This window comes from Corythoichthys intestinalis, chromosome 1 (assembly GCF_030265065.1).
Source record: "Corythoichthys intestinalis isolate RoL2023-P3 chromosome 1, ASM3026506v1, whole genome shotgun sequence".
NCBI lineage: Eukaryota > Metazoa > Chordata > Actinopteri > Syngnathiformes > Syngnathidae > Corythoichthys > Corythoichthys intestinalis.
The window spans coordinates 42,863,948-42,881,137 of NC_080395.1; the positions used below are offsets into that span (position 1 = coordinate 42,863,948).

General features: G+C 38.2%; 2 protein-coding genes across 3 annotated transcripts in view; one reads left to right on the top strand and one right to left on the bottom strand.

Annotated features, from left to right (window-relative positions):
• The window catches only part of pigb (phosphatidylinositol glycan anchor biosynthesis, class B), a 16,598-nt gene extending 2,890 nt beyond the window's left edge, over nt 1–13,708 (top strand). Inside the window, exons 1-12 of one of the 2 annotated variants that reach the window (XM_057850808.1) lie at nt 2,857–3,234; nt 6,670–6,793; nt 7,587–7,703; nt 7,778–7,883; nt 7,954–8,084; nt 8,173–8,313; nt 8,404–8,455; nt 11,345–11,556; nt 11,636–11,700; nt 12,074–12,278; nt 12,346–12,523; nt 13,397–13,708. In XM_057850808.1, the coding sequence (XP_057706791.1) occupies nt 3,123–3,234; nt 6,670–6,793; nt 7,587–7,703; nt 7,778–7,883; nt 7,954–8,084; nt 8,173–8,313; nt 8,404–8,455; nt 11,345–11,556; nt 11,636–11,700; nt 12,074–12,278; nt 12,346–12,523; nt 13,397–13,528 (1,575 nt within the window). In that variant the 5' untranslated portion in view covers nt 2,857–3,122 and the 3' untranslated portion in view covers nt 13,529–13,708. Of the gene's footprint in view, nt 1–2,856; nt 3,235–6,669; nt 6,794–7,586; nt 7,704–7,777; nt 7,884–7,953; nt 8,085–8,172; nt 8,314–8,403; nt 8,456–11,344; nt 11,557–11,635; nt 11,701–12,073; nt 12,279–12,345; nt 12,524–13,396 lie in introns of those variants that run through there. The other variant, XM_057850728.1, reaches the window with a different exon arrangement.
• Nucleotides 1,086–1,725, bottom strand: LOC130924433 (uncharacterized). Its single transcript, XM_057851040.1, has 2 exons — nt 1,583–1,725; nt 1,086–1,411 (listed from the first exon to the last, which is right to left on the bottom strand). Exons 1-2 carry the CDS (start codon nt 1,685–1,687, stop codon nt 1,184–1,186), a joined length of 333 nt encoding a protein of 110 aa, XP_057707023.1. The 5' UTR covers nt 1,688–1,725; the 3' UTR covers nt 1,086–1,183.
• Nucleotides 13,709–17,190: the final 3,482 nt, after the last annotated feature.

The following is a 17,190-nucleotide window of genomic DNA, read 5'->3' on the forward strand; positions in this document are numbered from 1 at the left end:
ATGTGGGCGTCTAGCTTGACTTCTTTGTTCCTTGTGGAGGCTGCCCTGACTGCAGTAGTTTTGCAGGCCAGCAAATTTAATGCAATGCTAACTCTGATGCTGGTCGGACATTGACATCTTTTTACATTAATTACAGTGGCTCCTGCTGCTTGGAATAAAACTTCTTATATCCTTCCTCTTTGAAGGGGGCAGAGGAGGAGCGGCATGATGTATTCCTGTCGGACTGTTAGTGGGGCCTTGTGGGTGAGAGTGTGCGTCTGTGTGGCTGGAGGGGGGGTCAAGTCATCAGCCAATCAAACGTGCGCTTAAGGGGGGAAAAAATTGATCGCCACATTCGGCAAGTGAAAAGGGATAAATGTAAGTCTGGACATAATGAAAATAATTAACTTCATAATGGTAGGGTCTATTCTATCCTTACAACATGTGGGAAGACAATCCAAATTACTTGTATAACTGAACTCTTTATATAATGCAAATAAAGTTGGTTAAAAGTTGTTGGGGACAATTTGACCATCCTGAAAAGTTGTAGTAGTAGTGTTATGTCCCTATGCAAACCTACGCCCTTGGGTAGATGAGGATATACTGTGAAGCGGTTTTAGTGCCCTAAAAGGTGGAAAGGCGCTATACAAGTGTAACTCCATTTATCATGACCATTTAAGCAATTAGAGGACGAGTGAATACTAGTGCAGGAGACTGCACTGAGCAGGCAGGAGAAGGGGCAATCTGAGCCAAAATAACCCAGTTTTAAATTGATTTCTTCATATCGGCTGGTCAGATGTTTTTTTTTTTGTTGACATTCAAATTTCCAAATATCATCGGCGGTAATCAGTCAATCTAAAAAATGTACTGCACAGTAGTAACACTGTAAGCAACTCTGTGCCAATTTTCTTTGTGGTTGATTCATGGCATTCCAATTAAATATCAATTTATGACACTAGAGTAAGCCAAATGAATCATAAATTGTAAACATAGCTACGAAGAGATACTATGTTCATTAATAATACGGCCAGGGTGAGCACAATAGCCGTTTAGGTCCGAAATTCCAAATTGTTTTCAGTGCAAGTGATTACCACACTATGAACCAATATCATAAATAATTTTATTCGGTTCATTTACAATCACTCCAGTCCAAATATACTGAAAAAACGTTGATTGCTTTGCTGGTTTAGTGCATTGTTGCCCTTTAGCTGGAGGATTTTTTTCCAGCACTTGAATCCTCTTTCAGTATCACATCTTGGTTCGGCTGCGTTGTTGTTTTTTGCCCAGTTTCATGAAAAAGAGGTCTGTAGATATAGAAACCACCAGCCACTCCAAGTAATGCAGCAAAGGCCATTTGTGTGAATGGGATATTTCTACGAAACATCACATTCCCCCTGCGACCAAATGTCATTGTTGCGGTCACGACGCTGTCCTAGAAGAAATAAAGAATATAAAAGAAAAACAAAACACCCATTACATTTTTATACCAGACATCGCGAGAGTTTGTTAGTGCCTTTTAGCGTAGCTTCAGGTATGAGTCTTTACCTGTCACGATAGTGACATGATGGCATATGAACTATAGTTACACGACTATTTTACTCACCAAGAAAATGTATAAGTGCGTGAATGTAAAGAGGAAATTCAGGGGGGAAACACGACGTAAGAACAACCACAACGAGAAGGGCAACCAAGAGACATCTGTTAACATGAGTATAACTTCTTATTCTTTCCCTTGAAATACAGAACTAACTACATGAGGTCATATATAGCGTCCCTACTGGACAGAAGTATGTAGTGCAACTCTTCATCTGTCAAATTTATACAGCAAAATCATCAGTCGAAGTTACTGTATCATAAAGAAAAAAATCTACCGATGGATAAATGTGTTTCTGTGTGCACTGATGGTGCTCCGTGCGTGGTGGGGAAAAACAGGATTAGTGGCGCTTTGTGAGCATGAAAAGAGACGCATCCTAAGTTTCTCAACGCCTGCATAAAAATTAACACCACCAAGTATCAAACAGACTACAAAGCCATCAGTAAAACTATGCAGCACCAGAAGTCACATTAATGGTAAGAAATACTCATCAGTGATTAGCAACAGCATAACAATGTTATTAAAAAGAATGCAGAGACTAACCCAAACCCTTGCATTTTAAAAGTCTTGAAATTACATAAAATGCACACATTACTTGCATTTTTAGTTTTAAACCAATTGCATGGCTCTCCAGGAATTACATTTTTTTTTTTTTTTTAAATGCGGTGTTCATGGCTCTGTCAGCCCAAAAGGTTCCCAACCCCTGCCCTAGGCGAAACTGTGGATTGGAGAGTAGATCATTATTATTATTATTATTTTATTCAATATTTAAGCACATTAAGTATATATTATAATCGAACTAGCAGGCTCCTGAGAAACACTTCTCACAGTCAAAGAGAGAGTAGACCAAAAATTGAAAACATACAATTTCAGTAACAAATAAAATAAAGTGAATAATAACAAAAATGAAAAAATATTTTAAAAATACTTACTTCAAGTGTAGAAATGGAAATGGCTTACATATCTGTGTCTTTTTTTAGATATACATAATGGGGGGAAAAGGAAATAAGTATCCTTGCAAGGATAATCAGGTCAGCCACCCTGTAGAAATTTTCAATATTCCAGTTTACATTACTGATTTTTTTTTTTTTTTAAATGCGCATCTTCTTCAATAACAAGTAAATTGACAGTGACATTACATTATCATTCAAAGTCAATATTAATAAATGAAATGAATTAAAAAACAAAAACTCAATTCAGTGTGTAAAAACTAACTCCTCTGATGTAAGAGCATTTTGGCCACTGGGAGACAGTGTTGCGCTTTGCATGGAAGCAGACACAAACAGACGAGAAGATTTTAGGAGAAGAAGAAGAGGAACAACAACACAACTGTATGGGGTTGTCTCATTTTTCTGTGATAGGAAAGGAAATAACACCCCAAAAATAAACATAACAATCCGTTTTTTTCCTTCTGCGAATGTGTTGCCATAAACGCTTGTTTTAAATAGATAGTAATATTCATACCTGTATAAATACTAACGGTCACTTCTCACTCGGATACGAATGGAAGGCGAAGTTTTTCGGCAAAAACGAGAATCCGACAAGGAGCATGGATACTTTGAGTCCGCGTTTGAGGTTCGGGAGGAAAGAGGAGGATGTGAAACTTAGGAAAAGAAAGTCACAACTGTACTCAAAAGAAGATGAAGCACCTATTCGGACAGGTTGGTTTCATAGTTTGTGGTTTGTTTGCTTAAAAATAAATGTTATTATTATTATATAAAATAAATATTTTATATATATACATATATATATATATATATATATATATATATATATATATATATATATATATATATATATAAGGCGGAAAACACAGACAAGACTGAAAAAGCAGTTTCTGCTCTTGCACTCCTCTTTAAAATAAACTGCTGTATTTTAAGCCAAAAGAACTGTTGTGTTTGATAGAACAATATGTCTATATGCTGCCATAGCAGATTCATGGCGCATTAAGCCCCCGAACTATTTATAATTCGTCCCTTTTACCCTGGAGACCCCCGTTTACAGACGTCACGCAACCACTTGTTTCAACCCAGCCATAAAAAGAAGGTGAGTTATTATATTTAATAATCAAAATGTCTGTCATTTTTATCTTAGAATCATTAATTGATGTCTAATATTTCGTTTAAAAAAATAAACGACTTTAAAACGTGATTCACTCGAATATTTTAAACTTTTAAACAATTACGTCACAACGAAAAAAAAGGCGTCTGTAAAAAAGTCATGGCTATCTACCTCATAATTTTCAATTAATTGTATTTTTTTGTTACTGTCGCATTTCCCCCAATATTTTAAATGATAAAAATTTGATCCAAACAAAGAAAAATTGAAAAAAAAAACGTTTAAAAGTGTAAATATATGAAAATGAAAATCTCGATTACTACTTGACGTCTGCGATTTCTGCATCAAGACCCTTGTCATATTACCATGTTTCACCCATAAAATCCCGAAAAAAATCCAGCTGTGGCCATCCACATCTGTGTCTTGACACTCGATGATACATGCTATGTGGAGTTTTTTGGTCGAAACAAGGTAAGTACGCGATAATATCTTGTTAAAATCATGGCGTCTTTAATTCTGCTCTCGCATGCTCTCACCTCCAGTTAGGGTTTTGCTGTTTAAAAAATATTATATTTTTCATAATGCCCTCCTGTTCAAAATTTTTCTTCCCCCAGAAAATTGAGATGTGAAGCTTTCCAATGATGTATCACACGTGCAACTCGGGCAATTTTGAAATTTGGAAAAATTGGGGGTCTCAGAGCGGAACTTCAAGTCACCTAAGTGTTTTCCGCCATATATATATATGTACACTATATAGACACACAGACATGTCATTTGCAAAGCTGTATTGTAATATCCAAAAATGGCCTTATTGCACTAATTTGCTGCCCTGCTGTGCTGTGGTCCTTATGAGCAAGCATGGTTGGATAACATCTGTGCATTATGCGGTACATTTCACTGCAATAAATAATAATTTATATTAAAGATGCACGATAATATCGGTCACCGATAATTATCGGCCGATAATGGCAATTATGACGTCACGCAGATAATCCAGATAATAAAAAAATTCAACCGATAATGCAATCTGATAATTATATACTTGATTTAGCCTCCAAATGTGCGCAACCGAAGAATTCAGCACGCCGCCTCCTCAACCCCTCCCCTCTCTGAAGCCCCTGAGGGAGGAGGGGTTGAGGAGGCGGAGTTACACGACAAGAAGTAGTTGAATATTATGGCGGCTGTTACTAAAAAAACGACGCTCTCGCCATCTGCGAAACATGTACCGTAGAAGTTCCACGAGGCAGAAATAAAGCGTCCTCATTCAAAACCACTAACCCAGCTGCCATTTAAAACTGCATCACAAAGATTTTTGGAACGAATACGAGGCTGCTGCTAGCGGGAATGCTAAAGCTATTGTAAACACTAAATAAGTTAAACTACAGGGCTTGTGACGATACAGAGTCGGGCTGTTTGGGAATGCAACCCAAGGCGGGTGGTAAATTCGCATCTAAGGCTAAACACCGGCACGACTGGAGACCGATAGTCAGCAAGTGGCCGTCTTCCGACGGAGCCCGCCGCTCTGGCCGGTCCGGCAGGCCGCTATGGCAAGGCGGGCCGAGCCTGGTTCCCCGGCCTCGGGACCTCCGGCGAACACCCCGGTTTCTCGAGCGTTCCCCCACGACGTGCGAGCAGAGCCAGGACCCGAATACGCCGCGGCGAACTGGCCGGGGCGGGCGGATTGTCCGGTACGTAGCTGCCGCCGAGACGAGACACGTTTTTTTTTTTTTTTTACCTAAATGACCCGAGAACCAAAGCCCTGGATAAAAAAATAATGCAGTTTATACGACCCCCATTCTTCATGAAAAAGTGATGTCCAGTAAGCAAGCTTATCATGACGGCACAGTGGTTAGATGATAATTTAAACATGGAGAAAACGAAGTCAGCCAGTCAATAATGCATTCAGTATGTAAAATGACGAGCGGTCAGATGACTTTGTAACGCTGCCTTTATTTTCGGCTTAACAAAACTCAGGCACAAAACAACGCGGATGCGAGCTCCAACTCCGTCCAAATAGTACTGCCGTGTAGCAGTTTAGCTGCTGTAAAGCAAATGTCGTGAAAGCCGCAAATGTAAACAAAGCGCTGCAGAATGGGTACATGACATCTCGCTCTTTCGAGTTAATCATTTTCACAGTGTGCAACAAAGCATATAACATTAGCAATCACTTTTCAAATTATTTAACTTATTTCTCTGCTCAATTACAGTCACAGAAGATAATCACGTTCTTAAATCAATATTCTGTAGCCACAAATATTATTCAAAATCTTTCCTTCTTCCAAGTTTTTTTTAGGATTAAGTATAATAATGCTTAAAACAAGGCTGTTAAGATTATTTTCAGCTAGCTATTTTTCTTCCAAGAAATCTGAGAGGAATACACTTGAAGCGATGGCAGATAATTTCACTTATTGCCAATAGATTTACACTTAAAACTGACTAGTTTTAAGGAGGTGTGTTTTGCAGTGTATTAATGTTATATATGTTAGGAATGGCTTACTTTTAAAGGCATTTTTGTGCAACTTAGGTATTTACTCTGTAAGTAATTGTTGCCAAAGGTTTACCATTACACAATGTCAGACAATCTGTCATTATTTAGATGTTTGAATTGACGACTTGTTCATATTTTATGTTAAAAAAAAGAGCAATAAATTATATTTTTGCACAGTAATATTTTCTTTTGTGTATACTTTAAAATTTTACATAAATCTTTTAAAGGAATTATCAGCTTGACATGATCGGTTATCGGTTGGAATGAGGAGGAAATTATTGGTTATCGGTATTGGTTGAAAAATGTATTATCGTGCATCACTAATTTATATGATTATCTGTTTTTGGTGTAGCAACAGATATCAATGAGAAAAAGAAACACTGCATTGATGGTTTGATGCACAAACCAAATTTTATGTCCAAGTAAAATTATGAATCTGTTTGATGACCCCATACTTGAAATTCAAGCCTTTACATCTGGAAAACAACAATATGTAAAACCATTATCTATTTTTGACCCCGTTGTTCCCAACATTGTATTTTCTATACAGAGGTCCTGAGAATTGCGGCTTTTTGTGTAACTTTCCGTGTGACCAACTGTTTCCTGGTCCAGAGCAGCTTCGTTCCAGATGAGTACTGGCAATCTGTGGAGGTTGCCCATCACATGGTCTTCAAATATCCTTTCAGTCCAATTTGTTTTTACAGCATGGAGCCACTTTTTATTAGGTGTATGACAATACAGTCCCTGACAAAAGTCTTGTCGCCTATCCATTTTGTAGAAACAATTGCTAATAACCTGACTTTTAGTTATTCATTTGGTTTCAGAAATGGCTCATATGAAAGCTAAGACCCTCCCAAATGATGTTGAATGTACAAAAATATATATTTCACTGAAAAAAGATTTATCATTTAATGAAGACATAGAGGTCAAATTTTGGCAAGACTAAAGTTTTGTCGCCTATAGAAAGTAATGTGAAAATTGAACAAATAATGCACTTCACATACAAAAATATGTTACATAACATAAGCGAATTAAGAAGTGGTGCTGTGAGATCCAAATTTAATATTTTGTATGACTTCCATGGGCTTCGGCAAGGATTCATACAATTTATTGATGAAGTCATCAGGAACATCAAAGAAAGCAGTCTTGCATGCCTCCCAGAGTTCCATTAACATTCTTGGGTTTCGTCTTCCATGCTTCCTCTTTCATCCTACCCCAGACATGCTCAATGATGTTCATGTCTGGTGACTGGGCTGGTCAGTCTTGGAGGATTTGATCTTTCTTTGATATTTCTCATGTATGCCTTGTTACAGTAAGTGTATGCAGTAGCCCAATGAATGTGTAAAACCTGTTTATTTTTTGTTATTTGTTTGCATTTTTTGTGGATTTAGGAAGTTAGGTCATATTTGGATTCTTCTTCATTTATTTATTTATTTATTTATTTATTTACGACCTTAACATTCTGACTTATGGCTACCTGACGTGGGAATGGAAGGAAGGCATAAGAAGCTTCAGCTATCCTTTCATCTTTGCGGTCATCTATAAAATACTACACTGGTTACAATGCGACTCTGTTCATCTTGTGGAAAGTTTATTTTTAATATTCAGCTGTGTTTTGGTCAGATATGATTTGTTAGTCAACCTTGGTTTTGCCTGCAGATATGGCTGCCCCGTCTACTTCAAGCACTCGTCGCTGCGTTTGCTGACATTAAATTCTTCTACCTCATCAGAACACTGGAAGATCGGGAAACTGCTAAATGGACGGTGACTAGACTTCTTCCTGTCATTGTGGAATATTAGTTGTCATGTTGACTGTCTTTCCACGTGTGGGCAGTTTTTCTGCCACCTGTGCTCGTGGTTCACATGGTTCTGTTGCACCAGAACGCTAGGCAACAGTGTGGAGGCCACCATCACTTGCCTGGCTCTGGCCTATTTCCCTTTGGCAACATCCAAAACACATAGCAGGTCTCTTGAATGTGTTGGACATCACTTTCTCTGTGAGTTAGCAGTCCCTGGTTGACACCTTTTTTGTGATTTTGTTTTTCTCCCCTAGTAAAAAATATTTGAGCTTAGTTGCTTTGGCGATTATTTTTCGCCCAACGGCCCTGATTGTCTGGCTCCCGCTGTTGATTTACCATTTCTGGCATGATGAAAGCAAACTCAGACTTGTGGTTCATGACTACATTCCTATTGGGTTGGTTATGTTTTTTATTCAATGCTTCATATGTCAGATTTTTATTGTTCATTTAAGAGTAACGGTATTTCATTGTTTTTGTCTGCATAGGGCTTCAGCTATTGTGATTTCAACCATAATTGACTGCATCTTCTATGGAAAGGTGAAACATACTCTTCATTAGTTTCTTTTACACACTATAAACCAACATTTTCTGTATTCTTGGAGTTATTGATTTCAATACTATATCTGTATGATCTAGAAAACCATGGTTTTAGATTTTGCTGGGGCCGTTTAAAAATATATCTTTCTTCTAGTATCTAGTGCCAAGAGATAATATTTGCCCCCTTTTCCAATTGATTGCTTTTTGCGTAGTTTCCTCACTTTAATTTTAAACGTCATCAAAAAAATATAAATATCGGACAAAGATAACCAATAAAAATGCGATTTTTAAATAGAAATGTTATTTATTAAGGGGAAAAAATCTATTCAAAGCTACTTGTCCATTTTTGAAAAAAAAACACTGTAGTTTGTCTGAGCCTGCAACTTAGACTCAAGTGTGACTTACATATAGATTCAAGTTGTAATGTTGTGTTATTTGGGCTATTTATCTTAATAACTGTTAATGTTATGTTAACACACACCTATTTGGCCCGTTGTTCTCCATATTATTATTACTATAATGAATAACATTTGTTCTAGGTCTCTGTAGTAAAATTTATGCTCCAGAGTGACTTTCCCCTCTTCATTTTGCATATTTTGGCTAGTGCGGCATATACTCATGTCCGGCTTCTTATAAAGAATACATTAATTGCTCCCTAACTTGTAACTATTTGTGCCAAACTCAACAGCAACAACTTCAATGAAGCATTTGTGATAATCCACATGGAGTGTTCAATAGCAATGCAGAGGAACGTAGTGTCTTTGCAGAATTGTTTTAATTCAGCAACACTATACATTTTTCCAGCATAAATGCCTTTTTAAGGTCATACCATAGCACTTCAGATTCCAAGTTTGGAATTGGCTTAGAGTAGGCCTGTCGCGATAACAAATTTTAGTGCGCGATATTTTATTTAATAGATTTTTGCGATATGCGATATTATTGCGCCCCTCCCATTTAAAAAACAAAACAAAAAAACACATTTACAGAAACACTGTGAGAATACAGTATATTTTAATAGATCAAGTACACCTATTTGAACGCAATAAATGTTTACTCTTAAATTCAAAAATACTTTTAAAGAAATCACAACTAAAAACAATGCTATGGCGTTCCATTTGTAATATTGTGATTGGAGTTTTCCGAGGCACCATGAAGCGCACGCAATGGTGGTGTTGTTTTGTTCATGTGATGCGGCAGTGAGAGAGGCAGTGTCTCTACACAGCCTGCCGAGAGCCACAGGTTGAAGTGTTGTAAGCGCCGTGCGTTGATAAAAAACAAAGTTATCAGCACGTTGTGTGTTTGATATCATTGCCAGAAAAACACACATAATAGGACACCATACAGCTTCCTTTTTAATGTTGTCCTTATAATTATGATTTGCTACCGTAAATCACTTTGTAACTTTCCACCTCCATGATGAAACGTTCTTCATCCATGTTTGCTGGTGTTTAAACCGTGAATAAGACACTGGGCTGTTGACTCCAGGCCTGAATCCACCCATTTTGACAGATGCATCTTCGGCAAAAATAAAAAATAGTCTAAACCGTAGCCCGCCGGAGATGGTCCGCAGTCAATCCGGAGCACTGACGCGGCCGCTATACGTTGAACAATAGGATATAATGGGAACAAATTGCCAGACCCAGAACGAAAATGCTTTTTGCGTAGTTGGTAACAAGGAAGCCGAACTTTTAACAGCAAGTCAGCGCGCACGCACGTGCACGCGAGGCGATAAATCGCAGGGGAAAAATTACCGCCTTCATTTTTATTTACCGTGCGATAAATGGAAATATTGCATATTGCGACAGGCTTATCTTAGAGCACTTCAAAAGCATACAGTAATTTAGTTAATCCAAAGTTAGTAGATGGTGACCCTAGGGTGTTTTTTTTAATCGTTGCCCTGCTGCAGAAGCCCAACTGCGCTTAAGATTGAGATCACAAATGGATCTCCTTTAGGATTTTCTAGTGAGCAGAGTTCCTGGGCCAGTTAATCACAGCAAGTTATTCAGATCTTGATGTAAAACTAGCCCGAGACACACATCACACTACCACCACCATGCCAAACTGTTGGTACGATGTTCTTTTTCTGAAATGTTCTGATAAATTCTGTCCTTCAACTATGCTCCAAAATGTCATTCAGCTATGGTACTGTGAGACCGACCTTTTTTGGTCAGCAGTGATTTTCGCCTTAGAACCCTGCCATGGAGGACATTTTTATTTCTGCCTTGTTAAGTCTTCTACATTAACCTAAATTGAGCCAAGGGAGGCATGCAGTTCTTTAGATGGTTGTTGCTGTGGACCATTACTTTTTACAAAGGGCCAAGTAGATAATATGTATAGACGTGTTCCCATTAATAAATAAAACTAGTAGGGATGCATCGAAATGAAAATTCTTGCCAAAACCGAATATTAGAAAACTGAGGCCGAAAACAGAAACTAAATATTATTAGAATACAGTAATCCATATATATTTAACCACAAACAAACAACTAAATTAATATTTATAAATATGAATTCCTAATGCCTAGAATTACAAAACTTTATTTGGCACTGAGAAATTACCTTTTAAAAACTGTATTTTAGGACTAAAAGGCTATCTTATGCTAATATTTACAATTTGTTTGATGAGCTTAAACGGTGGGAAACTGCATAAAAGTAAGAATTAAAGAGAGGAACTCTAATGTATAGCGATAACCTGAACAATTCATGTTCATCAACTAGATGGGAGAATGTACAAAACACACTATAGTATCCCCATGTATGCAAATAAATAATAGCAATTACTGGCAGATTTTCACTGCTTGCCCTTAGATTGCTTAAGAGCTAACAATGATCGCTTCTGTGTAAATAAAATGATGTATTCAGTTGGTCTATTTGTTTTCTGTTTTGTAGTGGGTTTTGGTGCAATTCAACTTCTTGAAGATAAACATCTTGGACGGAATTGCCGGCTTTTACGGCACCCACCCCTGGCATTGGTACTTCACGCAGGGCTTGCTTGTGATAGTAGGCCCACATGTCCCGTTCTTTATTCACGGATGCTACCTCGCTTTCAGAAGGTACAGAATCCTGTTGGTGGCCATCATCTGGACCGTTGCAGTATATAGGTAAAGAAACAGATCTCCGCTCAGATTTACTTTTATAAATCTGTCCAGTGACCTCACTCCGTGTTTGAATTCTTTTCAGTTTCTTTCCTCACAAGGAGTTCCGATTCATCTACCCTGTGCTTCCCTTTTGTATGATCTTCTGTGGTAAGTCCCCATTACTTAGTAGACCTTTACAACAGCATTAACTCCAGAGATCCTACGCAATTTCACATTATCTAAGATGTGACTAACCCTCATTTTACCATAGCATTTTGGCACATTTTTCAGCTCAAAGGAGACTTCTTCTTTTTTAAAACAGATGGCAGTCATTTATTTTAGGGTGCTAACATTTGTTCATTCATTGCCAGCCCTTTCCGTGTAAATGGATTGGATGCCTACTAGTGACAAATAACAATGACAAATTCACAGCAGAAGAATGAAAAGAGCCACGTGATCTCACGTCTAGCATCGTCCCTTGCACTGAAAGAGTTAACACTCGATTAACCAATTATTAACTGGAAAATGTGTTTGTTAATAGGGGTATCGATGGCTCACATGAGAGAATGGCGACGAGCAGCCGCTTGTGGTTTGTTGGGAACCAACCTGTTTCTTGCTCTTTACACGGGCCTGATTCACCAGCGCGGCACTCTGGATGTCATGAGCCACATCCGCATACTTTGTTACAACGTGTCAGAGCCGAACGTCCTCTTCCTCATGCCCTGCCACTCCACGCCTTACTACAGGTGCCAAATGCATAATGAACAATTGAGACCTGGAGCAGGCACCTAAAAGTTTTCTCCTACCTTGCAGCCACATTCACTGTCCGCTAAAGATGAGGTTCCTCGAGTGCCCACCTGACCTCGGCCAGGCTGGCTACGTGAACGAGGCTGACAGATTTTACTATGACCCGCTCCTCTGGCTCCAGACCTCTTTTCCACACATGCGGTCACGTCCTACTCACTTGGTTCTCTTTGATATCCTGGAGAAGGTGAGAATGCTGCCAAATCTGTCTTATGCAAAGTAATTCTAGCATTTATCTGATATATTGTGCTAACTGCTGACTTACATTTTTACTTTGAAATTATATCTATTCAAATCAGGTTTACGGTGTAGGCATTTCAAATAGTTTGTATAAACACGTATCAGTCATATTCTTCATAACTCAATGGATGGCATTTCACAGGACACTGCACAAACATGTGGACCTTAAGCCTTTTTAGGGCAAGTGACTATTTTTGGTCATTTGAAACAAAACACAAAAAAAATCAAAAGCCCTGACGTCCACATACATGCACTTCACTCTTATGCAATATTTACATTGAGTATAAGTGTGGCCTACATGACCCAAAATGTGATTTCCACATATGCTGACGCTAGGTCTCATTCATAATTACATGTATATTTTTATGAATCATTATTGTATTTTTATATTATTTTTTAAAGACTAGATTAATATATAAATTAATCAAATGTCATTCAAAAATAAATAAAATTAAAATGAATAGAAACAGAAATACTTTTTGTCCCTCAATAAGACTCTAAAGTAGATTTTTAAAATTTATTTTTATAGTATTCAATTAATTGCTGGCCGTTGACAACAGTAGACGTCCAATATATTTAAATTAAGAGGACTCGCTGTGAATACTCAATTTTCAGTGCCATTGATGGCGCCAGATGTCTAATCCATTTTGACTGAGAAGTAGCTATTATTCGTTGGCAGCATCTCACAGTCTAAATTCATTTGACATCTAGCGCAGTCAATGGCAGACAAAGACTTAAAATGAGTGCCCCAAATTTAAGGTACCAAATGAAAGCTTGAAAACCAGAGACATTACTGAGTGCTGATTTGTTTTTGTTGTAGGATATTTCAGCATTTCTTCAGGACTACGTGAAAACAACAGACATATTTCACACTCATTTTCCAGAGGGAAAAATTGGAAGAAGAATCTTTATTTATGAACGACATCAAAAAACAGGAATATCACAGCAATAAAAGCAATCTATGATGGCATCTATTGTCCTTTAGTCAGTCGTAGTGCATCCAGTATCTGTGAAATTGAATGATCAAAATTTGCATTATGCTCACCAGAACCTTAAACCTGTATCAAGTATTCAGTTGTTTATTGAAATGTCAACTAATAAAACTAATGTCACATGATTCCTTACAAACAAATTGTATCTTTTTCTATCCATGCCAGTGATTTAAGTGACAGGCAGAACAATGAAACGTTTTTTGTGGTTGTGAAAGGTTGTCCATATGTTTCTTTCGATTGGCTGTCATTGAGTTCAGGGTGTTCGTCACTGCTTGACTTTTGACCAGCTGGAATGAAAGTGAGGTATGGAAGATGAATGAATTTAAAACAGGAATACATACTGTACTAAGGCCCTGCCAAGAAATGCAGCAAATACTGGTTCGTGTACTAGTGTGGTATTTGTGCAGTTATTAGACGTGTATTGGTTTATATCGTTAGCTTTTGTAGCAATATAACAAGTTAGATGAAATCAGTACCTTGAAGTACTCATGATAGGAGAAGAGGGAGATACAGTGACCTTTTAGGTTGAAGGTAGACAGGATGTCTCCTTTTTGTAATACATTGTTATATCCCTTTTCAAAAGGAGTTGCATTTGAGAGTGATTGAACCCTGATGATGCAGGTAGATATGCATCTACATCAAAAATGCAACCGGCATGCCGCAGTAGGGGGCAGCCAGCAACGCCATTGATTCAGCTCAGTATGGAGTACTTTTGACACCGCAACATCTGGGATCATCTTCCTCCCTCTCGGCCAGGTGGTTGGGCAAAGAAAATGTTGGGGTATATAGGTTAAGTGGGATAGGAGGTCAGTCAGTCTTTTTGCCCTTTCCTGACCTTCTGAGAATACATTTGTAATAAGAGTAGACACTAGACTTCTGCATGAAATTATGCAAACGGAGATTCCTCAAAGAACCTATTTCATCTAATAGATTTAATGTACAACAAATCCAGTGGAACATTGCTGGATTTACTGTGTTTTGGTCCTGGTTTTACTTGTACAGAAACCAGCAATATGCTAGATTTCTTAGCATTGTGGACGGTCAAAAAGTGTACCTAATACGAATCAAATGTTAACTAGGCCTGCAAGCAGGACTGAAGCGGCCCTCGCAGTTCGGCGGAACTCGGACGTCACAAAGAAAAATCCAGAAATCACAATGCTTGATTTTTTAACAATTTATTTGTGTGATACAGCTGCAAATAAGTATTTGAACACCTGTCTATTAGCTAAAATTCTGACCCTGAAAGGCCTGTTAGTCCACCAATTAAAAGTCCACCTCCACTCCATGTATTCTGAATCAGATGCACTTGTTTGAGATCGATAGCAGCATACGTACACCTGTCCACCCCATACAATCAGTAAGACTCAAACTTGTAAAATTTCATGACCGAAAAGCTGTCCAAAGACACCAGAGACAGAATTATTCACCTCCACAAGGCTGGAAAGGGCTACAGAGCAATTGCCAAGCAGCTTGGTGAAAAAAGGTCCACTGTCGGAGCTACCATTGAAAAATGGAAAAAGCTAAACATGACGGTCAATCTCAATTGGAGTGGAGCCCAATGTAAGATATCACCTCGTAGGGTCTCAATGATTCTAAGAAAGGTGATGAATCAGCCAAGAACTACACAACAGAAGTTGGTCAAGGTTACTGTTGGTAATTCACTAAAGGCAGGTTTATGCTTCTGCAGCGGACCTATGCCGTCAAAGCAGACCCGATTTGCTACCCTCCGACGTAGCCTGATGTGCACCTCTACAAAATCCTGACAACCTCTCTAGATGCCAAGGTCTCAAATGTGCACCCTGTAAATGGACTAAAATTGCATTTTTTTTCACCTTCAATCCAAAATATCTGCTTTGCTGTTGGGTTCGTGATCTGGATCCAAGATACTTTTTGGTGCAGTTTTGCACAAGCTATCAACAATTTTCATCACCCTATGTTGAAAACCTAATCGGAGAGGCCTTTTTAAAAAACTGAAGGGGGCGTTGCTGTGCCATTTTGTTACTGTTTTTTGCTAGGTCGCAAAATTATCGAAACTTACGCCAAGCTGCATGTATCTGCAAATTTTGGTGAGTTTTCGAGCATGTTAAGGCCTTCAAATTGTCCATTTTGATTAGCAATGAAAAAAGAATCATAATAATACTTTGCATTTCAATAGAGCTCTCGCACCACTCGATGCTCGGGGCCCTTGGTAGGCTGGTGCATCACCTTCTAACCACGCTTAGCCATACTACAACCCCTAGCAAAAAGTATGGAATCACTAGTCTCGGACGAGCACTCACTCAGACATTTTACCATGTAGAACAGTCCAATGCAGATTCTTGACTCTTGACACCTTGTCCAATGCAGATTCTTGACTCTTGACAAGGTGATGATGCTGGAACTTTTGTTTGGCGCTGTTCCAGTGAGATTTACAAAGATCAGTGCCTGAAGAAAACATCGAAATTCCCTCAGTCCTTGATGATATGGGGCTGCATGTCCGGCAAAGGCACTGGGGAGATGGCTGTGGTTAAATCTTCAATGAATGTGGAAACTTGAATGAATCAAGTTTATATTGAAATATTGAAATTTTAGACAGATTTCATATCCCTTCAATTGAAAATATGTTTGGGGATAATAAAATCATTTTCCAAGATGACAATGCATCATGCCACAGAGCTAAAACTGTTATTTAATTCCTTGGAGAAAGACTCATCCAGTCAATGTCATGGCCTGCAAATAGCCCAGATCTCAACACTATTGAAAACCGGTGGTGGAAATTGAAAAAAAAAAAAGGTCCACAGCAAGGCTCCGACCTGCAAGGATGATCAGGCAACTGCAATCAAAGAGAGTTGGCACCAAATTGATGAAGAATACTCATCAAGTCCATAGCTCAGAGACTGCAAGCTGTCATAAAAGCCAGAGGTGGTGCTACTAAATACTAGAGATGTGTTTTGATTGTTATTTCTTTGTTTCTCATGATTCCATATTTTTTTCCTCAGAATGGAGTGATTCCATATATATTTCCCTGCACTTGCTCTATACAAGTAACATTTACTGACCACCACAATGTTTTTTATTCATTTCTTTTAGTGTTTCGGAATGCTAAAGAGTTGCACTGTTGAACTAATTCATTATTTTAAAATCTTTTTATCTGAGTTTGTTCTTCATGATAAAATGTCTGAGTGCTCGTCCGAGATTGGTGATTCCATACTTTTTGCTATGAGTTGTAGTAGGTGGTAGGTGGCGATAATGTACCAAGATGTTATTCACCAACTGTCAATAAACCCTAAAGAAGAAAAGCTGTATAAATGTGAATTTTATGATTGGATGAGGACGCAGGCCAACTGAGAGGAAAGCACATAGATATCATATACAAGGATAGATGTCTTATGGTGGGCTTAGCAACGTGACGAACAGGCAGCCATCTTGCAACAGTAAAGTTCTCACGGGAGGGTGGTGTGAATGAGTTACTCCGCTAACGGACTCCTAACTCGTGATGTAACAAACTGTTAGAGTTAATAACAAACTGTCTTAACGTGATAATGGTTCCGACAGGATGCTGATATTTAAAAATACATAAAGCTATTTTGAAGTATGCAGTAAAATTGCTACATTTTTTATTTTAATGAGAAAGCCAATTGTG